Genomic DNA, 27,883 nt, shown 5'->3' with positions numbered 1-27,883 from the left:
TTTCAATACAGAGGGATTAAATCTCTGATGATGAGTGACCAAAAACGCTGGGAACCTTATACTAGGAAAAGGATAGAATTCTGTAATCTGGTTTTTTAACTTCTCATTTAGTTCTGGGTGCAAATCCACTAGCAGGGTTGAGGTTTCACCAAAACTCCTTTTCTGACTCTTCCACTAAATGTTTTAAGAACAACAGGAATTCAGGAAGTGGTTGCGGATAAATACATTTCACGATGGCCATTTTTTTTCTTCTCCCATCAAACAGAGGACAAACTCACCTCCTGATGCATCTTGCATTTGACGTCTTGCTACTTTCAGGCCAGCGTATTCTGCAGCTGCTGCAACAGCTTGTGCAAAATCTGCATCGGTAAAAAATGATCCATCGGAAGAGCTAACGCTAGACCGCCCGCTTGAGATGTTATCTTCTTCGGAGGCTGAACCCCAGCCATTGATCATGGACCCTGTTACAGAGCTCTCCAAATCCCCAACGCTGGAGGCAGGTGTCTGCTCAAGGCCACGCAAAAGGAGCCTTCTGTTCTGCATCTTGGCAACCTCTATATCTGCCTCATCCTCTTCCTCTTCTGGTGCATCAGTATCCATATCAGAGACCAAGGGCCCTGAGATATATCCATACGTATGTGGTGGGGAGATAGGCCTTGGAGGGGGTGGAGGACTCACAGGTTGGCGTCTGCATAAAAACACAAGGGTAAGAAGAACTGAAGTCACGTAACGTAGTCAGAGGAAATAGTAGATTGATGAAAGTATTTCTTTTATTTCCCAATAAGCTTGACTTGCCTTTTTAAATCAATGCAATATATATCTGAAAGGTTCAGGGTTGGTTGGTTTTTTAGTTTTTATGTGAATCAGAACTGGAGTTTGAAATCTACCACAAAGAAATATGATCTTTTGATACGGTTCCTTTATCTCTGATATTAATGAAAACTGGCTTATTTTGCATAAAGCTGTTCATTTTTCCTAAAGTAGCATATGCACAGCTAGGCAGAGGTGGTTACAGTTCATGTGACTATTTAAAAAAAATACCTGTGCACCCTTGAGAGCATGAGCAAAGGAAGTGTCTGTATATTGCTCTAAGAAGCTTGAAACTATCAATGTCAACAGATGCCTCTATCCAAACAGATTGTTCCATAAACACTATCCTCCCTCCACCTACCCCAGTGATTTAGAAAGATATGAAAAGAGATACTGTTATTTCATTATTTTTTAAATTGGTCTAGGCGATAATATAAAGAAAGAATTCTCTACCGAAACATTAGTTCTAAGTCTTAAGGACACCAAAATGCATACAGATGTATGGGTTAATTTTTTTGAGCTTAAATCATCAAGTAGTGGTGTCTCCAGCTTCAAGAGGCAAAGTATTAGGTATCATTAGATCAACGTTCAGTTTAGTTAATACTTCACTCAGAAGTCCCAGGTAGTAACACTGTCACCAGTTTTTCTTCACAGGGCCACAGGCATGCTCTTTAATTGCCATTTGTCTGATAGGAAGAAATACTTTCTGCAGCAATGGCTGCACTGTTGGCTTTGCTTACCAGGAATTTCTACTGCAGCCTGCTTTGCAAAAATTTCCAAAGTAATTTTCCCTTGTCAATTTTTCCCTCTTATTATCTCATTGACTAATGGTGACACTCATAAATTAAATCTTTTCTTGTGGGGGGGCATGATTTTTTTATTTTAATAAATGGGAATACTTACTAATTTTGAAATGAAAATTTAATAAGAAAAAACCTAATACTTTGTGTCAAGAGCAAGCTGGAACCTCCCTGAACTACATCATCTAGCCACTGTTTTCTACTTGCTGTATTAAGTACTGAACAGAATGAAGAAAAGGTCAGTTAGGGAGATATTCCCAATAATCATTTAATAACACCCCTTCCCCTCAAATTCCAGAAGCCATTGCTGCATGGGCATCTCTACCTGCCTTTGACTAGAGACCTTGTCCATTAAAGTTTTACCGCCTTAGTTTAAAGCTGTTGTGACAACTGTCCTTGTAATATATATGCCAGTCTTCCTATTCTCTAGGTTTTGGTATTAGGAGACAGGGAACTGGTTACAAAATATGTTAGGGTTCTTGAAAATACAGCTTGCTTGCCAATCTTTAAAGACAGGCTAACTGAGAGCAGCTGGTTCATGAGCATACAGAATTAAGAATACTTCATTTGCTTTATCTGATGCAGTGGTTCTCGCTTTAACAGAGACATCGTCTCGTCTCTCGGCTCTCACTTTAACACTGACATCTAGTTTTTTCTCTGCTTGTCCACTCTTCCAGAGCACAGATTTCTATTTCAGTTTGCTATACTTCTAGTAAGCTCACCGGACAGAGAAATATTACAGGACACCATCACCACCAGAATCATATTCTAGATGCCTGGTTCTGATCAGAAATTGAGATAATATTCAGCAGAACTACAAGTAAAGCTAATAAAAAGTATGACAAACAGTATTTTAAGACATTATTTTCAATATAAAACCACCATTTACAAAACCCTCGAAAATAATACAAAGAGGCACCACTAAGAATGTATTCTTAATTGGAAAGTATTGTCACACCATATTCAAAACAGAAACCCCCCCTTCCAGAATGGGCTACAGCTGCTGAGCACAGTACACCCAACTCCTAAACAGCAGTGCCATGGGTCACATCAATGCCATTAGATGGAAAAGGTAGTCAGTCAAGCCCTACAAATCAAGTAAGTAGAATTATGTGAATCTTTTTTAACTGATAAGATGGATGTAGCAAAAAGAAAAGAAACAGTGTTTGAAAAAGATAATGAAGACAAATTTAGTCACTAACGATTCTAAGACTTTCACCAAAGCTAGACTTAGCCATTGTAGGAAGAATAAAATAAATACGCGTTTTATTTTTTCAGTCCACTCAATGGGTAAGCTGTATGCCCTCAGAGCTTAAATTGGAACATCCTTCCAGATAATTCTGTCACTACTTTTGATGACATTTATGGTGACTAGTCATGCGTCTTTTGCTGAGCAAACCTTCCACTTTCCAGGCAGTTGCTGGGTGGTTATGCATGCTTGCATACACCTGCTCCAATTCCTACTCCATTCTGTATGTCAGTGAGCATCTCCCACTCTCCAGAACATGGTAGCTCAGGTTCTGGGAAGTCATTCACAACACATCGCACACACAGCCTTTCCCTTTTCCATTAGTGTCCAGCTAGTTGAACCGCTAAATAACCCAGAAAACTTAAGTGATTAAAATGAACACTTCTGTGTCCTGACATATCAGGGCCAATGGAAGTTGCAGGAAAATATTATTAGCGCCCACTAATAAAGAGTGATTTTCAAGACTCAGGAAGACAGAGGAAGAGAAAAAGATACACAGTACGAGAAGCGTTACCATAAAGAATAAAGAAAACAAAACAAGGCAGACCAAGTAGAAGTGAGCAGCAAAAGTAAAAGTAAATATAGGCCCTTTAAAAAAAAAGATTAATAATTACTGCTTACTTAAAAAAGGGAAACATAAAATTGAACTAACTTTTCAAAAAACATCTTGAAAATACATCCATAAATGTCCAGTAAGCTATAATAATAAAATCAAAGTTTTACAGTCTACTTGGCAGATCGAATTAATTTCATCATAATAGGTCTGCATTTCACTAAAAATAGAAAGTATGACTAGAATATTGCAGGTAAGTTTGTATATTTGTGGTAACAAACAATATGTGCAAACCACAGGAGGAAAAAAATTATAAAAGAAATATAATTTGAAATGGAAAAGCTGTGCCTTCTTAACAAAAAGCAAGACGAGCATCACACATAAAAAGCCTCATTCAGAATTCACTGTTTTATGAAGAGAAGCTGTGAGAGTGTATATGCAAAGTAGTTTGTACTAAAAGCAACTCAGAGAAGAAACAAAATTTCCCTGTAACAAATATCTATCTTTATTAATGTTGGTCATTCCTTTAAATAAGGGTAGGTGGAAATGTTAAGAAAATTTTGCAAGCAATAATTTCCTATATTAGGATTTATGAGAGGAGGAAAATCTATAAGTTATATAAATTATATATTTATATATATTCATACGTATTGGTGACAAGTTAATTGCACAGTTACTGTGAAATAATGCATGCTATTTTATGGTAATAATGCAGTAAATCTATTGGAAACAATGGAACTGTAATTATATGGTAAGCTGTGTTAACGATACCACTTTAATATCCTGATGACTGTGAATTTAACTTATGTCAGCATCATACATACCGTAGTGATATACTGCATTTCTTTCCATGGTATAATAATAAAGCAACTTAATTACATATTTCTTAGGTTACAAATAGTTCTAGCATCCTGGATTAGAAGTTAAATATTAACAGAATAACTACCATGGGGAAAAATCTCGGCCTCACTGAATTCAACAGGAACTTTCAGTGGGGCTAAGATGCCTCTTGTCACATCCCTCTCGCTACATTTGTATTGACACACCTCCGGTCAGGTTGGTGTTGTATGTGTCCCAGATCCTCCTGACAGTCCTGTAACATGGGCTGGAGTTCTTCCTGGGGAGAGGGGGTGAGAGTGGCAGTTGACTGATGGCTATAGGAGACAGCGGCTGGAGAGGAAGCCGCTCCTCGGACAGGTGGAGTAGGACCTCTCTCATCTTCTTCCTCTTCCTCTAGCTCATCCTGCTGCAGATACATCCTTGCAGGTGGGACAGGACAAGGAATTTCTTGGTCATAGCTAAAATTAATTTTTTAAGAAAATAAAGACTTAGATTTTTACTGTGTAATTAGCATATCTGATAGACGTATAAAAAGCCCAGAAAAAAGCATTGTTATATGCGCTCTTGAAAACAGCTTATTAAAGAAGTACTGAGCAAATGTACACCACTGTCAGTGTGATCTCTAAATAGCCACACTACAGCTAGATGAGGAGCACCAGAACGGTACTGAAGGAAGGTCTCACTGCCAGCTTGTAGGGCAAATTACAGTTCAATTAACCAGTGATTAAAGTGAGAAATGGATGATGTATTTATTTTTCTTACCTTTCATCCACTGAAAGACTGTAATCTTCACTATTGCTATGGGGAGGTGGATGTGCTGGAGGAGGTGGAAGAAGATCTGCCCAGTTCATGCCAGCTTGTTTGGGAGCCTTTGGGGTCCGAGCGCCCTTCTTGTGCCCTTGACTCCCTGTGAATAAAAAGCAGCACATGTTTGTAATGCTTTTAAGTGTCTCCTCACCACTAGCTTCGAAAAACAAAAAACCGTAGCCCCCCCCCCCCCCCCGATCCTCTTGAATTCTCTGGGAATTTACTGTTGTGCCGAGTTGGAATAAACTGGCATTTCTCGTTTTTGCACCAATTTGTAACTGTAGCTTCTTTGTAGAATTACTCTACATTTTAAGCAGTTGAATTTAAACAGAAACTTCACATAGGATGGAAAAAAGCACATAGGAAACAAAACTGGAATTGTTAATAAATAGTCAAAATGCGATAAAACCATAAATGAATTTTACAAGCAAAGTCATTGAGAGTGAGCTTCCTACTTCTATTAATTACATTATAGATTATAATCTAAAACAAATGAGCTGTAGACAGATTTCCTGAAGTGCCTTTATACTATTTAATTGCTGGAACCTAAAATACAATATGATACAGATATGATCTATTAAAGTTCCACTGTTGCATTAAGTCACTGAATATATGTAATTTGTACTTGTCCACTGAAACATTTTAGGCACAATGAAATTACTAGTTTTAGTCTAATTGGCAGGTGCAGTTGAAAATAATTGCTGGAAGAACTAAAATAACAGAAAAAAGAAGAAACAAGATTGATGAAGTATGGTGCAAATGTTTTCAACTACTATTACTGGGAAATTATAGCTCATAATAGAACAATGCAGCTTTCACAGTTCCAGTAACTTTGAATAAGACCAACTATTCAGGTGGTCTTGAATTTTGACTTTGGACATGGTTATGATGAGAACTGACTCCACCATTGTTCCTTGGTATACATTTTTAACCGTTGTTGTTATTGTTACTACTTAATTGTCGATAAAGTCACTGTATTTTTGAGTATGTTTTAGAATTCTTCATGTTTCTCTCTTCAACTGAGGCATGGTTTTATATTACCATAGTTAAGCCTCATACACATGATTAAATATGTTGCAGTGGTATTTAGGAAGCTTGTTTTTCTCACTTCTGCCGTCTCAGATTTTCCATTCTTATGGACAGCAGTTCTATTTATTACTGTCCCATATTAGCTGCCAGATACAAATATGTCTTTGGTATGTACAATTATTTTACTGGTATCTCAGTATTTCAAGCAAGACCCTCACTATCCCAAGGCAACCATCATCTGCATTCTCTACCCTAAGCACCATGATATATAGTAGTTCAGCACAATTAATTTATTACTCTGGTCACCTTGCTTTATTCCTGCTGGAGTCCTTGGTATAGGACTATAAATTGTTAGTGTTATGAATAACCATAATAGGTGTCAGCATGGAGAATACCACCTTCTCATTTTTAATTTGCATGGCTTCATACCCCTGAGATGTTTCATGTTGGGTTTTGGGTCTTAATGTCATTAAGCACAGGCTCAGCGCCACACCCTGATGTTGTAGACCTGGGAACGTGCAAAAGGCTGGCTCCCAGAAGAACACCCCTGAGCAGCTGGGAGAATCAGGAGCTGTGCTTATCTCACTGCAGTCACTGAGAATTCAGGTCACCCAAAGGCACAGCAGGCTCACCTACATGTTTATGCCTCTGATGTGCCTCAGTCACAGTTGGTCAAGATGGATTGCAGGTTAGGATTAAGGCAACTGGACTATCAAAAGCAACAGCAGAACAGGTAAAAAGAAGAGTCCTTGTCTTCATTAGTAGATGTAATCCGGTGATTGTGACCATAACTCACCCTGTAATTGGCTTGGTATAAATAAACATAAGCTAAATTTCAGACTGACAGTAAAGCCCCAAACCAAGTAGTTTCTGGTTTAGCTCTGAACATTTCAGACATTTCTCTATTAGAAATAAAAGCTGAAAGCGAACAGGTTATACCACAATGAGAAGCAATAACTTTTGAATTAAATCATGTTCTATGGTTCCAAAGCACAGAGCCCAATTTCGGTGCCCTGGTCAGCATTCTCCAGCACAAAAAGCTGTCTTGTTTCAAGACTTTTACAAAGGACTTTTAGATATTTTGCACAGCAGATGCTGATGAGAAAACAAAATTTAACTTATCTACTGTCTACATTTGAATGATGTACAAGAACAGTTTTGACACATAGCCACTAAAATCTACAAAAATTTTATGTATGCATGCATGCTTTTTTACTCAATAAAATGCATGGATTTAATTTAAAAAATGAAAAATGTCTTAATGCAATTCTGTTAGGTATCTCTCAAATGTTCTGGTACCTTGAGCCTGTTCATGAATAAGGTTGTCTTGAGTGAGTAGACCCAAGAGATGGAAAAGAAGTCAGTAAAGTACCAGGAAGGTAATACATAAATTAAAATCCTCTTTTTTGTGACAGCTGAAAAGGAATTTCTAAGACTTGCCCATTTGGAGACCATAATACTAACCAGTAGGCCATTAACATTAGGAGATCCAACTTCTATTTGATTTAATGACTTTCACCATTTCAGACAATCAATTACTTAATTGAAATTTAGATGGCACTAAGCAATCATGAAGATGCAACAGAAATATAGGCACCTATTGAGCCAGTTTTTATGCAGTTTAACATCCCTGTGCTGTACTACTGTCGGTGGGTTCCTCCCCATTATCCCTCCTGTAAGTCCAGTAACTAGTCTAACCATGGCTAGAGGATCCAAACACCAAAACGCTCAAGATTTGGAAAACACCGTATATACTCACCAGATGTACTACTGCCTCTGTCTGAGCTGTTGTAGGATCCACCTGTATTCTGGTCATATGACTGGTTGTACGGAATAGTTGGAGCAATATTGTCATTTACACGGTAATCTGCAAGTATAATAGTATAGTTAATGTTACCCTTCAGGAACACATCTACTTTTATATACCTGCTTTATAACACAAAGTAAGAACTGAAATAGTGAGGAAGAAATAAATTAGGTTTTTTGAAATGAAAATAATCCTACAATCGTTTTATTTTTTTCTTGTCTCTAATTTAAGTTTAAGGAAAATCATGGGAATTTAGTAGCTCCACAGCAAAAAATTAAGTAAAATGAAATCCTATGCACAGGCTTGTCACAATGCCTCTGCAACAATTAACTCTTGATGGATATATACACAGGACCTGTGTGAATATTTTGCATATGAATAGACTGTCACCTTGATTGATTTTCCATGGTCTCTCCTTAATTTACACATGCAGGGCAGCCAATGGACTGTGGTAGCTCCTTTTTGTATTTCAAAGGTGACAAACCCACACAGGAGTCAGCCCTGTATTACAAGGGCTGAGTGATCTGCTGGAGCAACAATGCAGCTCCACTAAATTTGGTTTACAACAGAAAAGGTCTTTGTTTAATGCCTGCTGGCTCTAAGAAGATTCCTATTTACATTGGGTTATGCAGGTTCTAGCTACAGGCACTGTTACCTTAACTTCCTTCTCCTGTTCCAAAGCACTTGATATACATATGTTACTTTTAAATCTAGATTTGGCAACCAGATCTGTGAAACTTTATCAGAAGTAAAATACTCATCTGACAAAACAGTACTCTCATGCCAAAAAGGAATTACAATTTTACAGAGAACAGAAAGTAGCTGAGTTACTCGTCATACAGCAAATAAAACTGCGTCATAAACAGAACCACCGGACATAAAAGTAGTGACAGCAAATCACAGCATGTAACTCATCAAAATGGTTATTTCCCATCACAACAGCTACAGGTATAATCATCAACAGGATGGTTTTAACTTAGGAAATGAGAAAACCAAGATCAGAATATTGACTCATAAATAGCAAATCAAAACAAAAATAAACAAAACTAAGAATCCAGTCCCCATCTGCTGCAGAAATGTTTGTGATAATGTAAGCATGGGAAAAAGAGCAAAATGATAAATTCCACACCAGAGTGCATTCTGCAATAGTTTCTCAGCCTAGTTGCATTCCAGAGACCATGCTGAAGTCCTACATACCGCATATGTTTACACAGAGGATAAACAGTAAATCAACACTCTGAAATATGTATATATGGCTGTCAGCAGACAATGCTTTAAGGGGGCCTTTCCACACTACAATATGCTAGAGAATATGCACTGTAATATACACAGTTTGAAAGATGCAGTATCTTCTAGGTCATAAAAACCAAACATGTTTTAATTCCAAAACAGATATGTAATACACAGTTCATGAAAGAAAGCATAATTACAAAAAAATACAGCTTTCACCCTCTAGTGAGGAGCCACAAAAATTGAATTTTCTTTTGACATGTTTATGTCAAAGGAAGGTGTCACATTTTATATTGCCCTTTCTCCTCTGTGAGTAGATGGGTCCGGTGGAGAAATCAACATTCCTGTAATGAAACGTATCTTTTTACCAGATAACTTATCACTGTGTGATTACCTGAGTTACAACAATCCATGCAAAAAGTTCCAAGTTAGAATGGGTCCAGTTACTAAGGATACTCTTTTGCAAATCAGGTTATTAAAAGAGGTTGCATGGTAGCCTGGAGGACTAGCAAGAAATCACATACCTATTTCTTCCAACTCCCACACATTATATTAAAGAAACATGCCCTCAAGGCCACAAAAGTACATTCTGATGTTTCCTGTTAACACTGAAATCAATTTATTTTTAGCTTCTGGATCCACAGACTTCAGTCAGGATAACAAAGGAATTTAGTTTCCAAAACTAAGTGCAGTAGCCTTGCCTCTCAATAAGTGAATCGAAGGCTTGCTAGGAACAAGTCTAAAATGAATTGGATCACTCCATTTGTGTCCCCAGTGTACAACACAATACAATTTTACAGAGTTTGATATGCAAAATTTCATTCGTTCACATGAACATGTAGATTTAATTAGTCTCCATCCACAACTGGGAAGAGTGGGTTGACCTATTTAAAATTTAAGGTAGAGTATAATGTGACTACCATGCATCTGGCTTATGAATAAAATATCTGGACTCTGTCCTAACCAATCCCTTAACTACTATTAAATTTAAATTACTCTCAAATCCATAGGAAATGTATTTTATTTAAGTCTTTTCTAAAGATACAGCTTGTTATTTTTTTATAATAAATTCAGTATCTGAAGCTTATTGTGGTGCTAATTAACTTTCTGACACTGCTAACTGTGGATTTATAAATCTAAAAAGAGAGAAGTCTAAAAGCACCACACAAGCCTGGAACTGCTGAACCTGAAAGCTTTAGACTCCCAGCACCAGAAGGTCAAAACTCCTCTGATGCCTAAAGAGGAGAAACAAGCTAAAAGCTCTTCACCTTTGTTTAATTTGTTTTGCTCCATAATGTTGTACTGTATGGGTGCAACCTCTTGCTTTTGCTGAACAGAGGGTTTCCAGTGTTTCTCATTCATATCCCCGCTGCCATTGTTAACATTATTGCTGATATTTGACTGGATGAGCTGAGTGGTGGCATAAGGAGTGGGCTGCCCAGGCTGGCTGACAAATCTTCCGTCCTTTAGATTTGGACTATTGAAGGTTTTCATCTCATTGATTTTGTTGCTCAGGTCCACGTCACCATATACAGTTGACTCAGGCAACATCAGGTTTGTTTGCTTGTTGTCCAGCTGATTGTTGTAATTTGCTATACAATCGGCTAACCACAGAGGAAAGAAAAAAAAAAAGGTCATTCTGTTCGCTTACACTATACTTTCAATGAAATTCCCTTTAAAAATTTTTTAGTGTGTAACTATATGGCTTGCATCCATGAAGCAGAGATACTGTAATTAACTAAACAATTTACATTATTTAATATTATTCACCTTGTAAACTACTACTTCAAAAGTAGTGTTCACCATTTTGATTCACTGTAAATTCAGACCTTCTGAATTGCATCTACAATGACTTACCTTGCTGGGGTTTTTCTACAGTGGCCACGTAAACATTCACATTTTTAGACATTATTCTCAAAGCAGTATAGATATCCAGTAAGTAACTGTGATTAAAATAATTTGCATTGAAAGGAAAAATCAATCAAAACTTAATAGTGGGAATAACTAAGCGTGACAGTCATCTCATGTAATTTCAACAGCATTTAGACCTTCTTGTACTTGTGATAAGAAACAGAGATACAACAGAGTTTTATACAACAGACTGAAAAAATGATTACACAAAACAGAAGAGAAACAGTACAATATGAAAGGTAACTCAGTACCCAGTAGCAAGTCTTTATTTGATCATCGTTTCCTTGTACAATCTTGTATTTTGGTTTGAAACAAAAAGGAATCTGGAATTTTTGCTAACTTTTAGTTGCTTTGGATATTGCAGAATAAGTAATACCATTGTCCTCTATGCTATATATATATATCATATAGACAGCATGAATTCATTCATCTAATAGTTATTGCATCATAAGATCACCACTTATTGCATAGAGTAAATTAGACATGTACTGATGCTCTGGCCACTACTGTGTGAACCAGTAAGCCTGCCTTTCCGTGTTCTCTTGCCTCTGTGTGACAGCAACTCCACACACTTTTTTTCCTCTCCAGATCCAGTCTATTGGAAGAATGCTGAATGGATAACACAATCTCTGGGTCGGCAGTTAGAAGGCTTAGTGAAACTATCATTGAATGATCACTAAGCAAAAATTCTCATTTTCCAGCTGATTAATGCATCAATACTTACATAACAATCACCAGGAATATAGTTTTCCTCTTTAAAAACATGTGATATTTATGCTAATGAGTTTTGATTCAAAACCTGAAGCCCATTACCTGTGGCCACCATTAATTTACTGAAGACAGTGCCAAATAAAACTCAGTACAGAATTCAGGATTTGACCATTATACTAAATGAAGTAACTACTAAATATAGATGATGTTCAATTTCAAAAATATTCCTTAATACACACAACTTTTTTGAGAAATATTTCCTGAAAAAGAGAAGAAAAATACTACTTGAGGAAGAAAACCACTGATTCACATTTTCAGTGATTAAGGAACAGTATCAGAACATGCACATACAGCTTCTCATTGCACATTTCATGCCTCCCAGCTTGTGTTTTTTTAAGGTTTTACTGTTTGATATATTTTTTTTCTTATGTGAGCTGTTTTTTATTGCTTTACAGTCTTCAACTTCTTATTTCTACTTTTCAAATGTTTTCATTTCTGCTTTTTCTCTCATCTACTGAAACCATGCTAGTCTTTCCTCCTTTCCAAGTCTATTGTATTATATTGGGCAAGTATATATCCAGCATATTCTTAATTTCTATTACATCATGCTTTGCTATAATAACCTTGCAGAGTCACTTATAACATATATTTTACCTCCTTCCATTTTCAGCTACATCCGATTTGTGTGTAGGACAATATGATCGATACAGTATATGCAGTAGGTACAGTTTTCACACAGACGCGTTAGAATTCCACATACAAAGTACTTAAACAAAACTGGTTTATCTATATAACAGAGATTTATTCTGTTAAGATTTTTTTAATAGCATCTACTTTTAGAACAATCCATTTCCATTCTGTAGACTTGGAACACAGTTATTACACTTAAAAGAAATTAAAAACGGACAGTTACTTAGCATGTTCACAGCTATAGTGGGGATATCCAACTTTGCTGCTTCAGAGCATAAACCAAGCCCAAGCTGAAGTAATTAAGAGTATTTGCCAGATTTTCCAGGACAGATAAGACAACTATGAGCATCCTGTCTGGCCCTCAAGTTCGTAAGCTCTACTTGAATGGAAGGAATCACTTGCAACATAACCAAGCTTAACATAGAAGCTAAACTGAGAAAGAATCCACTGCACCTCATGACAAGATTTTATAATAGTTTACAACCCTCAAAAATGTGCGTTCTCTTCCTTTTCTGAATTTGGTAAGTTTCAGTTACTAGAGTGTAATGTATTTTATTACTGATATGTAATTACAGTATGTCTGTACTTGCCACAATAAAGTATCTCTGTATCAGAAATATTATTATGTAGGTATTTGTGGACATCATGATATCCTCGGGCAGGGTAAGATACAAGTCTCTGATGTTAAAATCTCTCACCTTCCTCTGAAGCACCTGACACTGGTCACTGTCAGTCAGCATATTGCAGGAAATGAATTACCACCATCACATTATGGCTGGTTTCACATTAATTATGGGAGGTAATGCTGTTTTACACTTATGCAACTTCACTATAGGTAATCATATTCCCTCTCTGAAATACTGGGAAATGCTACTAGCAAAAATCAGCTAGAGATGCTGGTAGCAGAAAAGACTCATTTTCATTCCTCACCCATAACACAAACCGGGTTAAAACAAAAGCAACCAAAGGTCCGTTTAAAACAAAATGTGCAATAATTAGTGCTTCCAGATATATTTCCCCAACCATGTTCCCATGGAACTCACGAGGTTTTCTTCAAGAGCGCTCTGAGTCCTGCCCAAGCTCCTGGGAACTACCACTTCATCTAACATTTCATAATTGTCTTTAGAGTGTAAAGTTAACTTTTTTATCCTAACCAGAAAACCAGCTATCCCATTTTGTACAGAATGGGAATGGCACTGCAAGGGAGGTTTGACTGTCTGGCAAGTACTATAGCAATGTTCCATTTCTTGCTTCTCATCACACTCAAACCAGAAGGAAAATCTCACTAGTGTCATTTTGGTACTTCTCCTTCTCCATCCAAGCAACAATGATGCATAAAGAAACTTAAAAATGACCTTATATGCTCTTTTTCAGATGCTGAAATGTATCAGTTCAGTGTGACTTTTGGTAACCTTAAACTTTGCAGGGGCTCCTTCAGCCTACAGCTTGCTACAACTATCCAAAGGGGACCAAAAAAAGGGATCCAAAAAGGGACCAAAAGCATAATCATGACATAGAGGAGAAACTACATTAAGTCTAAATGCATTGGAAATAAATAAACAAACCTGTACACTCTCTCAGGTATTAGAAGTATATACTCTGTAAAGAAGATTCCTTAGCAAGGTAGAAATGTATCTAACCTGGTCGACTGTACGTTGTAAGGTTGCTATCACTGTTTCCATTGCCAGAGGTGCAGCAGTTGATGGAGCAGTCATTGTGATTGTTCCCTGTGTTAGGCCAAGTATCTGCTAGCCATGGCTGAGTGGCCGGTTCACTGATGTTTAGGAGTCCTGGCCTTTAAAAAACAAAGTTTGGTCATTTCAAAAATTGAACAAAAGCATTTTCACATTGCAATTATATTATTTTCTAAAGGTTAGATATTACAAAACAGTATCACATATTTAAAGGCTTGAGAATTGGAAAATACAGCTTGATTCAATTATTTAATGGTGTCTAGTTTCCTATACAACCTGTTCCTGCTAAGACATCCTGCAGTGAACAGCCAAGGACAGCAGCAATTCAGTTTGCTAAACTACACATATACGTTGGTGTGCAACATTTACCTGTCACTTTGGGTTTAGTTTCTGCCCCTTCTTCCTTTCTTAAAGAAAGGAAGGTAAAAAAGGGGAAATTGGCAAGTCAAACAAAAAATTCACACATGGAAGCAAGATGGATATGCAGAAATAAGAGTTGAATTTGGATGTGAACACTCCCAAATTCTTGGTGATTTCTGAAGCCAAGTTCTCCTCACCATCAGATAGTACTGCTGCAGCAGACCAAAGGGAACAGCAGATTACAGAAACCTCTGTTGCTTGGGTGTGTCTGGATCTCATTAAGCATACTGAGTGTGTGATACAGCTTTGTTAATGAGCAAGTCACTTGCCTAATCTTTATGAGGGTGGAAGTTTAAAGTAACTAGGAATACTCAACACCTTTTAAAATAGGTATCATTGCTGCATACTGGAATAAAGAATATTCCTGCCATCAGCAGAAAAAAATAGCATTCCCTGGCTTCCAAGTTGCTGAATTTTTCTAGTGAGTGTGAAAATGCTCTGATGAATGTTTTGTAGAATCACTGGTGCCTCTTCAGTTTTCAGTGCAATGGCATGTTATAAAGTCCCATATAAGTAGCATCCCCATACAACTTAAAATTGCCTTTGATAACTAAGGTGCTTTTGAAAATAGGTAATTTTAGCCACTATATGTATAAAAAGGAACACAGTCTCTTTCATCACAGGATTTAACAGGCAACTTTCCATTTGAAATAGTGCAGAAACTAGTCTCCATAATATTAGATGTGATGCTCTTCAAAAATAAAATATGCTAATCCTCTTAAACTGCAAGTTAAGAATACAAACTGCATGCAGTTAGTTGTGGGGGATATAGTCTGTCAGTGCCACGGGCTTAAGTCATAGTCTTAGAATGACATTTAAAAGATCTATATATATATGTGTATATATATTTCTGTACTGCATATGTCATCTGAGAATTTAACATAGGAGGTGATGAGGATCGACTTACTGTCAGGCTAACAAGCCAGCCAAACACATACACTAAACAAGTATTTTTTGTAAATCTGAAATAAATGTAGAGCTATGTAGTCCTGTGAGCAGGACAGATGATTTGAAATACCCTGCTTTTTCCCCTACCACTCCACTCTTACAATGAAACTATACCTCATGGCGTTTTTAGGAGACAAAGCCTTCCAGAATGTTTCAGCACTTTCAAGACCTGTGTACTGGATTTTTGGATAGAGAGTTAAAGGTTCTTTGCATCTGAAATTTCCTTTGCATTCACACCTGCTGTCACATAAGAAATGTGGTGTGAGGTATATAAGTAGACAAAACCTCTACTAATTGGAGCCATTTTGGTGGAACTGTAGGCAAGAGATGTTTGCATTACAGCTCCACTGCCTGGTGATAATTTGAGATCATAATTTCCAAACCTTTGCAGCAAATTCCTTGAACCACTGTACTGGGTCTGGGGTGGACTGAGCAAGTGGCTGTGTGGGTGCCTAGCTGCTGGCTGGACTCAATCCACCACAATTACCATTACTTGAATCCTGTCTAGAAAAGGGATTGCCACAGAAATGGGTATTTTTTCAGCATCGCAGAAGTGAGGATTATGTTGAAATATATGACTGTGACATTCTGAATAACACTTTAACATGCTCACATAACTGCACTTGGCAAAAATGCTAAACCTCTCCAAAACATTGCAAATATAATGTAAGGAAGCGAAAACCTTAGGTTTGGAAACCAGAGGAAGATTTCACATGTAAAAATAACATATTTTTTTTTACATTGCAGAAGTATGCTTCATATTCTACAAAATATGGTACATCATTCATGCTGTAAATGCTATATATGCAAATGAACAAAAGAAGCATATATGTTAGCACCTTGAATCAATTACACTGCTAGATTGTGTCACTGATCCTTAAAACTAGAACAGTAAAAAATGATGCTGCTTCTCTAGCAGTACCAGAATGACTGTATACGATGTAGACACTTCTGGGTTCATTTCTGTCCTCAGAGTCTATGTGAGTGTGCTTTGTCTAGCTTGTGCTATGGGAAGAGCGAGAAAGCACAGTGGCACAAAGAACACAAAGGATGTTAACTGCATATCTTTTTGAACAACCTTGTCAGGGAAAGAGAGGGTTCATCTCTGTTCTCTCTTATTTTCTCACTATCCTGGGGTGAAGGCAGCAACCCAGTGATTTACAGATTTGTCCATTCAAAAATCACATGGTAACTGTTGTAGAGGTTTTCCTCCATGGTTTTATGGCTACGACAACACAGCAGCATACAGTGCTGGAGAGAGATATCTGCAATTGCTCTTAACATGCCAGGTTCAGCAGCAGCAGCGGAGTAGCCTTGCCTCTGAACAGCATTCAAGTAGACTGGGAATGTTTAATTTTATGCCTAATCTTTACCACTACTGAGTTTTTGTACAGTCTTGCAAATTAGGAATCACAAGATGCCACTTGTGAAACAGGAACTGATATAGGAATTTATCACCCAGCTACTCTCTGAGATTTTAGTTTATTTCAGTGTGGTGCCAAATCTTTAACTGAGATGCTTATAAAAAGGTATGCTTGAATGTGACCTAAAAAAAAAAAAAATGTGCTACTAAAGTGACACTACTCTGACCTGCCTTTTTGATAAAACTGTTATTTTACCTCCTGAAGAAAACTCCACTTCTTCTACACAGAAAATTAAATTACTGTTTTGTCCACTGCCATTCCTTAAGTAATAATGTAAAGCCAGTAAACATGTTTTAGTTAAATCTTCAATTTGGAATGGGCTAGGTTCTCAAAGCGGGGGTGTGTGTGTGTTAAATTTAAAACCTACCTGTTTCCCCCTCTTTCAGTGCCCCATCTCTTGTAAGTGATGCTTTAACTGTTTTGCATTCACAGCAAGATTTTTTTCTTCAAAAGTCACCTTATAAGCCATTTATGTCTTCAGCAATTTTTTCCAATAAACGTTTTATTTCTTTGTAGTATTTGTGAACCAGCTATATTTATTAATCTTCATAAATGCCACGACTTAATTACTTTTACTCCCTTCATCAGCTGGTAATTCAGGTCTTTATTTTGAAGTTAAAGTGCTCCCTCTGCTGCTCATTTTTTGAGATGCAGTTTTTACAGGTTAAAGCTGAAAATATTACAACTCATTTGGAAATCAACCTAAGAATTCAAACCATATATCTTCCTTCTACACAGAAAAATATATGGCAGAAATGTATAAATTAATATAATAAATTAAAACATATCTTTGCAAGTGATTATTCTTCCATCACTTACAAGGACAATTGTACTCCTAGCATCCTTAAATTTAGTTGCACATGATTTATAGCTTTAAAAATAAAGCACATAGTTACCTGCCTCCACTGCTTACAGCCTCTCCTCCTCTCTGATACGTTACTGAAATAGTTAAAAAAAGGAAATAATTTAAAAATCATAAAAAACTCCTTAGATAGCAGTATTAAATTGCCTTTGATTCATTTTAGCTAAGACAATAAATGTGCATTGTTTAGACATTAATTCTGAGTCTCATTCTGCAAGCTACTCCTTCAAATGCAAGTTTATACATAACACTTATGTTGCTCAGTAACTGCGAGTCTTAGCTCCAACAAAGTTTTATATTTCAGTTCTGTTCTGAAAAACACAAACACACACATGTATTGCTTAAGAAAGCAGGAAGCCATACATCAGGTTGAACTTATCCTTAACACAACTCTGCTGACTTCAGTGGAGTTACTCTGTGGAAGAATTTAGGTCATATATTTATTTCATGAATGGCTAGATGTTAAAGCTTTGCTCTACCGTATTATTTTGGTAAGATTAAAGAGGTATCATGATTTTATAACAGACCTGACTTCCAATGTAAACAATGGCTCATTACAGCTGAACCTACTGCTTTGAAAACACATGCTCTTTCTGAATGTTACTGCACTACACTCATGGAACAAGCACACTCTAAAAGTCCACAGAAGCTTCACGTTTTATAGCATTTTACAATTGTATTTATTAATTATACTTTCTAATCTAAAAGTTTAAATTTATAAATCTTGGTAAAAAACATCTGGCAGAAAGAATACTTCCTAAATTAGAAGGAACAGTTTTCCTAGCATTTCAGAAGCATTACACATTAACAAAGTGCATGTCCACATACATTTATTTGTTGGCATGGATTGCATACCCTTCAGAGGAAGCATCATGGTTGAAAAGCTAGTTTTTAGTATGCAAACATCCAAGAAGAAACAGTGCTATAAATTCTGCTAGTTTGCATTGTGTGTGGCAAAGGGTTAAGGAGATTGCCTCCCTGCAAATGCTGATGCATTCTACATTTTCCAACTAGGAATATGTTGAAAAAAAGCAGCCAAATTCTGCTCTTTAGAAGAACTCCAAACTGGGAGTCTGCAAGAGAGAGATAAATGCTGGCAGTGATTACAATAACAGGATTAAAATGTAGGATGCATTGCTACAGGTAAGACTTTTACTATAGGTAACGCTAAAGAAGAGCGTCTGTTTCCATTTAAAGTCAATGGAACTACTGACTGGAATCCTGGGTTGAAAATGTTTTCTTTTTTAATTTAAATGTTTTACATACTTTGTGGTTTTTTTTGCATTTTCTTCTATAAAATCTCAGTGCTATTTATTTTGCAGCTCTGACCTATCTTATGGAGCCCTGATATTTTCTTTTAATGTTAAGAATCCAACTGAGAAAATACGTTATCTAACCTACCAACCTCTGCAGAATTTCAGTAGTGAGCTACAATTTTGATTGCAATAGAAGCCCTCTGTTAAGCCAATTAAAGTAACAGCAAAATAATAATAGTTTGAATTTGTCTCCACTATGGATCTCAAAGGACTTCAGAAGCATTAAGGGCCACTTTGACTCATGCTGAACAGTAAGCAACTCCACTGAACATAATAGGATGACTTCTGAAACAAGATACTAATCAATGTGATCAAAAGCACATGGATAAGAATCTAACCCATTATGATTAGGTCTGTGTGGATGAATGTGGACAGACATGAGATTGCTTCACTTGCGGTCCAACTTGGAAGGATGTAACTCAGCTGCTGCCCAGAGACCAAATGAATACAGTCCTGATTTTGAGCTAATATGCCCTGCTAACGTGAGTGTGCAGAGGAGGTGGTAGGTGGTTTTTACGCTGTCTGGATATACACGTCCTGCAAATCTCATAGACCTCTTGTGAAAATAAGGGATTTAAGACAAAGGAGGAAGAATCAACCTGTCCGCTCAGGCCGTAGCTAAAAGTAATGCATGCACTATACTGGTGGGTACTGAATGTGCTGAATTGTATCTACTGTAGAGGAAGAGCCACTAAGCTGCCAGACTGTGGGACCGACTGAAGGTCAGCTCTATGGAACAGAAAGGCTCTCACGGAGTTTGGAGGGTTATGGCTCAGGTTATGTCGTATTTTGTACATTTCTAAGCAAAAGGAAGTAGAAGATGATTTTAAACACACCCTGAATTTGAAATGCACCTCTATTTACGTAGAACAGGATGGCTATTTTAAAATTTCATAGCACAAATACAGTTTAAGGCAGCAAGCAAAGAAATCTAACTACTATAACACTCATTTTCTGTATCTTCCAAAGCAGATAACTCCTAAGTCACTGCATTATTGCAGATTCAAAGGAAAGAAAAGAAGCAAATGTTTCAACAACTGTAACCCCACTGAATCCCTTTCAAGTCAGCATCTGGGCTCTGCTAAGTCATTCCTCCTCCATCAGAAGCACCTTTTGCATCACTAGATGCAGAAGGCCACACTACTCAATCGTAATATGCAAGAGAGTCCAGGTTGTACAAAATGATGGGATCATGCTACAAAATTGCATGCTTGCATCAAATGGAATGCTACAAAATGGTACACGCAAACAGAAGAAAGTGTTGGCTACACAGCAAATATACACTATTTAGAGAACAAAATAACGATACCTGTCATTTAATTAAATTGTTTTAAGAAAACCTTCAGAACAGCTGGGCTGGTTATGTCAGAAAAAGAGAAACAGTACCACAAACACATGCTAAAGTAACAAAGAAGGGGGGAAAAGTGCAAATATATATACCTGTTGGTGTGAAGGTAAAAGACGGGACTGAAAAATCAAAACAAAATACAAACTGGTTATTAAGCTGAAGAGAGAAAGGGAAACATACCACATTAGTATAAATCTAGCAGACAGCTGAACATAAAACAAATGTATATAACTAACACCGTAGTTCAGTCACATTAATATAGAAATAAAACTAAATTCAGAAAGAAGCTTGTCTCTGCAGGTACTATTCTGAAAAAAAAAAAAGCTTCATATTCTATTGTGTTCCTCAGGGGACTGGGCTGTGGTTTAGCCTTTCAAATAGCCCTCAGTTTGGTGTTTTAAATTTTTCTGAAAATCCTCGCACAAACAAAACCCCCACACTGTTAATCATTTTAGAATGCAGAATGATAAATTCCTTAACAAAGCCTTATCAAAATCCTATTGAATCTTATCTGCAGTTCACTAAGTAAATGCTCATTATGCTGAACTAACAGGCACACTTAAGTATTCAGTAAGGAAATAATAATAATATAAAGGAACAAAGAGAACTGCTCTTTTACTGTCTGAATCAAGAATGGCACCAACTCTCACTATAATAAAGGCACTAAAATCTACTGCAGCAATTAATTTTTGTTTTCATAGACAAGACTGTTAAAGTGAGTTATTATGTTTCTTTCTTAAATAATCACAAAAAGAGGTAAAGATCTCCCTAGATGTAACACCTTTCTACCTTTCAACCCTTGACTTTAAGAGGGAGAGGTTAACAACAGAACAATGACAGTGCTTGACAATCTTCACTCTCACAGCTACTATAAATCCTCTTTGGATCAATAGGGTCTTCTAATCCAAATACAGAGCACTAGCATCTGCTCTTCCTATTAGCACATGCTCCCCCTCCCGTTGGCAAGACAGCATAGTTTTTCTATCACTGATGGGCAGAAAAAGGCTAACATTGCCCTTTTCGATCTAATGACAGCAAACAGAAATATAAGAGAAACAATAAAATATTCACTAAAAGTAGCCTTGGGACAGAATTTGATCAGCAAACCTGGCACAGAAATAAAAGTTTCTGGCTAAGAGAACAATTGTTTAATCTAATTTTTACAGTAACTCTGATGTTTGGGAGGAGTCCAGAGTGTCTTCTTGTTATAATTTAGGATATGCTGTAGCTTTTCCTCTGCTTTTACCAAGCCAATTTATTTCCAGGGATATGACACCAAGCATAAAAAGAAAAACCTCTGAGCATTTGCCCATTTCAGAGTTCATTTGTAGCATAGCTCTTTATCTTGGGAATTCCATTGTATTTTCTTTGAGCTAGGCCTTTTCACTCAGTCAGGCTTAATTTAGCTACATTCAAAAATATAGAACCACAGTAACAAGCTTTCATTAAAATAGAAGGTGCATTTAAACCAGAGCTATTCAAAAGAGAATAAAGTGTCTCAAAATTAATTTGCAATCACAAGGACATGAAAAAAAATCTTAAACTACTGTCTCATTACTCTTCTGTGAGCTAAGTACTAAACCTAGTTTAGTTTCTTAAGGAACTGAGGAACAAATTAACAGAGGTTCAACTAAATGAAATCTTTATTGCTACCACACGGAAGAACAACTTAATTCTCAGAGCTTCTATTAATAAACTCTTCTGAGTGTGTAAGAGTGCTAGTATAATATGTATGTGTGGGAGTAGTGAAGTATTTTAACAGATGTCAGGCCTGAAGCTAAACGTAAAAAAAAAAAATTAAATAAATGCAAGACTGAAGAAAGTTTGGGCTTGCAGTGATGACTTGATGCACTGCAGAGTGGCAAACTACTCTGCAATTTGTATTTCACTAAAGATGTCTTTTTTCTTGAAGAATACTTGATAATGGAGATGCAGATCTTACTTCTCTGTATATTTTCATTAAAATCCTCACCAAATTACACAAAAGATATTTTTACAGATATTGAAAAACACAGCTGTTTTGAACAATAGCTGATGTCATTAAAGTAACCATTTTAAAGGACAAATTGTATGCCTTTTGCTTAATCATAGGTACTGCTGAAAGCATAGTGATGTTAGTTTGATAGAACTGTAGAAAGGCAGTATGGCAGCATGCTATTAGTAAAACAAAACAGCGCAGGCCAATGCAGCAGTATGTCGGGTCTGTCTTATCTAAGAAATCCCAGCAGAGCAAAATCAAAGGTGAAATTCATCCCCAATTTCTGTGGTTACAGCTCCGCTACAACCACTGTGACTGAAGTCTACTGTGAGCTTTGATACTTTAATAGCATGAAGGACACCTAAACTCTGCAACACTCCAGCACTATTTCCATGTTTCCCCTCAGTTGCTATTTTTAGCACTGCTTCTTTTTCATAGCAACACACTGCTACTGTTTAAAAACATTTGTTAGATTTGCCTGTCTTGCCCATCACATTCATTCCTGAAGTGACTAAAGAACGTAATCTTATGACGCCTTTCATACATTAAGATGCGTACACCTTTTAAGCCTAGAGCTATCTTTTGATTGCTAAATATCAAACATTCCACCTCTATTCCTTCAAAAGCAGGATCTCCCATTTTCTGATTCATTCCAGAATTTATAGTTCTCACTCTATGAGTGCCTATGAGGTATTGCTTTGAGATGTAATGAACTGTAGTTTATTGAACTGAGTTTTAACTTCAGGGTTTAATCAAAAGATTACTGAATCAGAAGAAATCAAGTTTTTATTCCAGAAGATCTTCCAGGTAGAGATTCTAGTTTTGTCACAAAGTATACTGTAAAGCACTGCTTGCCCCACCAACAATCTGGTCTAAAAGGTATCAATTACACGAAAACAAAGAGTGCTTTAAGTTAGTCCCACTGCTGCCATTCTAACTGAATGCAGATGCAAGACGTGATAGCCCCAGAATTTAGTCCCAACAAAGGGTCTCACAACAGCATTTATGAAAGAGTCTTGGAAAGTATTATTGACTGTTGTGCTTTTGCAAACAGCCGCTTCACCACATCCCCCTGGAATACAAGGAAATTCAAGTACACGCACCAAAAGCATTACTGTAATGTACACCACTGTTAGTATCTTAGCAGCAAGCAAAGGACCAAACAGGACGGACAATGAACTACCATCCACCTGTCCCCTTTTCAGATGGTACAGTGTCAGGTAGCAAGGGCAGCTCCCAGCCTTAAATCCACCTTCACATTTGTCGTTTGTAGGAGTATCTTTATGAAAAGCTAGTCTAGGTATTTTGCTAAAGGCTTATGCTTTAAAGCCAGGTTTAACACATTATGTAAATATCGCTGCTTTCTGCATTGGCTCCTGATCCACACTTCCCAAAAAGTATTGAATTTGATAATTCTTGTATCGAGTCTTAGAAGAACAAGAGACTGATGATCAATAGCCAGTAAACAGACATTCAGCAGCCACTGGATGGAAATATATAATACGGCACCTTTTCTGATACCAGCATAAGTACTAGTGAGTCCATTTCGCTTCTTCCTGTGGCGATATAACCAGATGCTGAAGACCATAAGGATAATCCAACAGGCTGCACCAATTCCAGCAATAAAGGCAGGCTGCTTTACTACATCAGAAATCTGCTGGGCTAAACTGACTTGATCTTCTGAAGACACAGGGTTTCCATGAGAATCTGAAAAAAAAAAAAAGACACCCAAAATAGCTAATTAATTTGAACGAGCAACTGTAAAAGGCAGCACAAAAAGAACTGACATAACCGTACTCCAGTTATTCAAGGTAAAACCCTTAAGACTGCTCTTCTTTTTACAGGTCTAGATAGAAATGGTTTGTTTTTCATACAAGACAGGTACGTCCAACTTCACTGACTTTTGTTTAAGAAACTTGCTAAAATCAGGCCGCTAGACATACAAATAGAAAGTTAGGCTCATAAATTTCAAACTTGAGGACTGCTTGTTTTTTTATTTTTATTTTAGCAAAGCAACACCAGCTTCAGAAAATTATTCAGGAAGTCAGCAAAGAACAGAGCAAGTAAAAGAAAGCTCAAGTGTGAAACATGCATAGTCTGTTCTTCAAGCTCTGCAAATGAGTAGAAGTCAGCTAACCAAACATCTACTCTCATAACTGAAAATCACATAATTACAAATTCAAAGCACATTCACATGAGGTTGGTATTGAGGGATACATTTTAATTTAGCAGTTCCTGACAGATGACTTAAATCTTGTATTACACAGTCTAATGTACTCTTTGCAGTCTCTCACTTTGACCTCAGTAAAAAATCCCTGAATATTTAAAAGGATGTAAAGAAGTAAAAGTACGAAATAACCAATCCTGCCCTCTTAACGTGGATGAAAAGGCTAAAGGATAACTAAAAATTGAGTTATGAATTGTTAAAAATAGTCAAGCAGTATCATTATTACTGAACAGGCAGCTCTTTTCAAAACCAGTTTATCCTTAAATAGCCCACATCAAAATAAAGAACATGTATTTTTCCACACACTTCTAATTTCTTTTTAATAGAGAAAGCACCTGTAAGAATCAGTCTTTTCCGCTCTTTCTGCACTGAACTTTTGCAAGAACCTTCTAGGAACAGCAGTAAGAATATTCAGCTAGGGACCAATGCTTTCTACCTGCAGTGAAGCAACTCAAAGACAAAATACTGCCTTCCTGATTTTTTACCACTATAGTGAGCGCTTACTGGAAATTTCATTACTGCCCAGGGTGAGTGCAAGAATCCAAAACCTTTACTCAGAGCTGATATTGCTTTATACATTCCACAGCTTAGTCTTCGAATTACCCATTTGTACTCTTGTGTAAATCCAACAGTTAGTTGCTTTTCACTATTGGTAGTGACATGAGATTCAGAATGAGAGACTAGTGTTTTAAGGAGAAAGGTGCTGTTATTAATTCTATTAATACAAACAATATAAGAAATGAAGACCTATTTACTTAAAAACCAAAACCTTTCCCCTAAGAACTAAGCAGTGAATAGAATTTTTTTTATTTTTAGATGACATCTTGCATTACTCCCATAATAAGCGTAAATAAAAGACAAGAAACAGCAACACAAACAGGAGATGGAATCATACAAACAAATCATACAAACAACAAACCTCCTCTGGAAAAAGGATACCTTTTTGAATGGTAAATGGTTAAATTAATAACAGCTTCTTCCAGTGAAGAATTCCAAATTTCAGTTTTTGCAACATCAAGGTCAAACACCTATTTTGCCAAGGAATCACTGCTGCCTTTGACTTCTACCTTAATGGAAATTTTATTCCATATTTCAGGTCTCTCTATCTTCTATGATCCTAATGCACTGCTTAGTCCGAAAGTTCACCAGGCAGACTCATTCTTTTCTTACTAATACATCCTTTGTGTCTGCTGGGTTTATAGATTTCATGCCTATTTGTGCAAGGTTAAGATGGGTTGCTTCAGATTTTATGGAGACAGCCAAGTGAAGTTCCACACAAGTGGCCAGATGGGCTTAAATGTATAAAGTATACTGTGACCAATGAATTAAATCTGTCACACTCTATCTCATCTTTTGTCTCTTTGCAGCTGAGGCCATATTAAGATGTGAAAACTTGCACCATCAGTCTCTTTTCAAAATGAGGAAGCCGGCTATTTCTCTATTTTTAAACAGCTACACTACCTTATATATCTTAATGGAATAGAACAAAAGATTTCTGGAAAACCTATGGTCCTGAATAAATTTAGAAGACTGATAAATATTTTTTCTCTAATCCTTTAAATATATATATGTATTTAAAGCAATAAATTCAGAGGGCAAGAATAATCACAAACTCAAAGGCCAAATAAGACTGTTTTTTAAACACGTCAACAATTCAGCCATACAGAAAGACAGTACTTTTATATACACAAACATTTTGCATTGCTCAGTCAAAGTATGTCTGAAGATTACAAAATACTGAAGAATCTCTTTGAACATTTATTGTTCTAATTTTTAATTAAGACTCATTTCATGGTATTATTTTGCTAGCCATTGCAAGCATAAGAACAGTATAATAATATCTTTGCTTTTAAGAAACTAGGCTTATGACATGGTGCACATGGGTGGACTGTTAGAACCATTACATTAAATTAGCTGGCATATATTTACACACATGCTGAAGAGAAAAATGTGTATGTAGTCACGTACAGTCATATAAAGAGCATCATAGAAATGAAGATGGAAGGGCTTTCAAGAGACCACACTTGACCCATGTTCTTCTCCTCTTATAATTCAAAAATAGAAAGTAAGCTAAATATAAAGCAAAGGGAATGAAATCTGTGAACCCCTGATTACTAAGAATTTCCAGGAATGTTATCTTGGAATCCTTTCTTTGAGAAGGGCATCTTCCCCCTCTGTAACAGTCCTGTGAGATCCTGAGTGATCAGTCAGGAAAAAAAGCTCTTGAACTAAAAAAAGTACTTTTTCTTCATCCCAGGAAATTTCTGGAAGCTTTGACTGAGATGCAAGAGGTTCATAATCAACATTCCTGTTCCTGCTTGCACTCCTCAGGGAGACTTGCCAAAATAATAAGTGAACATAAACATTCTACAGCAAAGTGCATCTTATTGCCAGAGCAGCAGCCGCAGCATTTTATGTACTTGAAAATGCCTCAGAGTTGTTGGAGCAGGCTGATCCCACAACTCCCTGAAACAAGCATATTATCACAGTGACTCACCCCTTCTTCTGTCCCAAGATAAGAGCCTTCTTTTTCATCACAGATAATGTTGCTATGGCTATTGCTCACAAGCTACCCGATTTGACTGTCTCGAAGCTCAAATTTCAAACTTCAATGAAAACTAATTAGAATTCACATTGAGAAGAACTGAGACCTCTAATTCTCTAATGCTAAATATTCATATAAATAGTAATACATTCAAAACTAACATTTATGTTGTTAAATGTTAAATAAAATGTTAATATACAATTAAGATTGGAATGCCAAAGATTCAAAAAAGACAGGAAATTCCAGGTTCATAGGTGTGCAAGCAACCTTAACTTTGCCCTGTACATGTACAACCTATGGAATGGTACTTCTCAATATGCTTGTCTCATTTAGAATACAAAATGTAGAAACAGTAAGTAGGAAGATCTAAATTTTGTTAACATTGCTAATTCTAGTAATCCAAAAATTGCAAAACACCTGGAATATGCAACATAATGTCTGAGTGTTTCCTCAAATATATGTGCAAGATGCAATATGAAAACTATTTGGTAAAATATTACCAGGTTAAGAATATGCTGTTTTATCTTCTTTCTAGTTATATAAGTTTCCAAAACTGGTAAAGTATCAGTTTTGCACTTCAATCTTATAACATACAGTTTGAGGAGACAGCACCAAACTGGTTTGGAAGGGTTTGCTGCGACATTACTTTTTCGAATCATTTGCAGGCTACAAGACAAAAATATC

At 36.7% G+C, this 27,883-nt stretch overlaps 1 protein-coding gene across 1 annotated transcript in view; it reads right to left on the bottom strand.

Annotated features, from left to right (window-relative positions):
- ROBO1 (roundabout guidance receptor 1) overlaps nucleotides 1–27,883 on the bottom strand; it is a 314,109-nt gene that overhangs the window by 12,736 nt on the left and 273,490 nt on the right. Inside the window, exons 17-25 of the mRNA XM_074860762.1 lie at nucleotides 23,937–24,134; nucleotides 20,542–20,568; nucleotides 17,820–17,862; nucleotides 14,078–14,232; nucleotides 10,394–10,729; nucleotides 7,848–7,955; nucleotides 5,015–5,159; nucleotides 4,459–4,710; nucleotides 279–688 (exon numbers count right to left, since the gene is read on the bottom strand). Of these exons, the coding sequence (XP_074716863.1) occupies nucleotides 279–688; nucleotides 4,459–4,710; nucleotides 5,015–5,159; nucleotides 7,848–7,955; nucleotides 10,394–10,729; nucleotides 14,078–14,232; nucleotides 17,820–17,862; nucleotides 20,542–20,568; nucleotides 23,937–24,134 (1,674 nt within the window). The remainder of the gene's footprint in view (nucleotides 1–278; nucleotides 689–4,458; nucleotides 4,711–5,014; nucleotides 5,160–7,847; nucleotides 7,956–10,393; nucleotides 10,730–14,077; nucleotides 14,233–17,819; nucleotides 17,863–20,541; nucleotides 20,569–23,936; nucleotides 24,135–27,883) is intronic.

The sequence above is a fragment of the Strix uralensis genome, chromosome 2 (genome assembly GCF_047716275.1).
Source record: "Strix uralensis isolate ZFMK-TIS-50842 chromosome 2, bStrUra1, whole genome shotgun sequence".
NCBI classification, from domain to species: Eukaryota; Metazoa; Chordata; class Aves; order Strigiformes; family Strigidae; genus Strix; species Strix uralensis.
The sequence above is the reverse complement of the archived record's forward strand: the minus strand, read 5'-3'. Positions and strand labels throughout refer to the sequence as shown.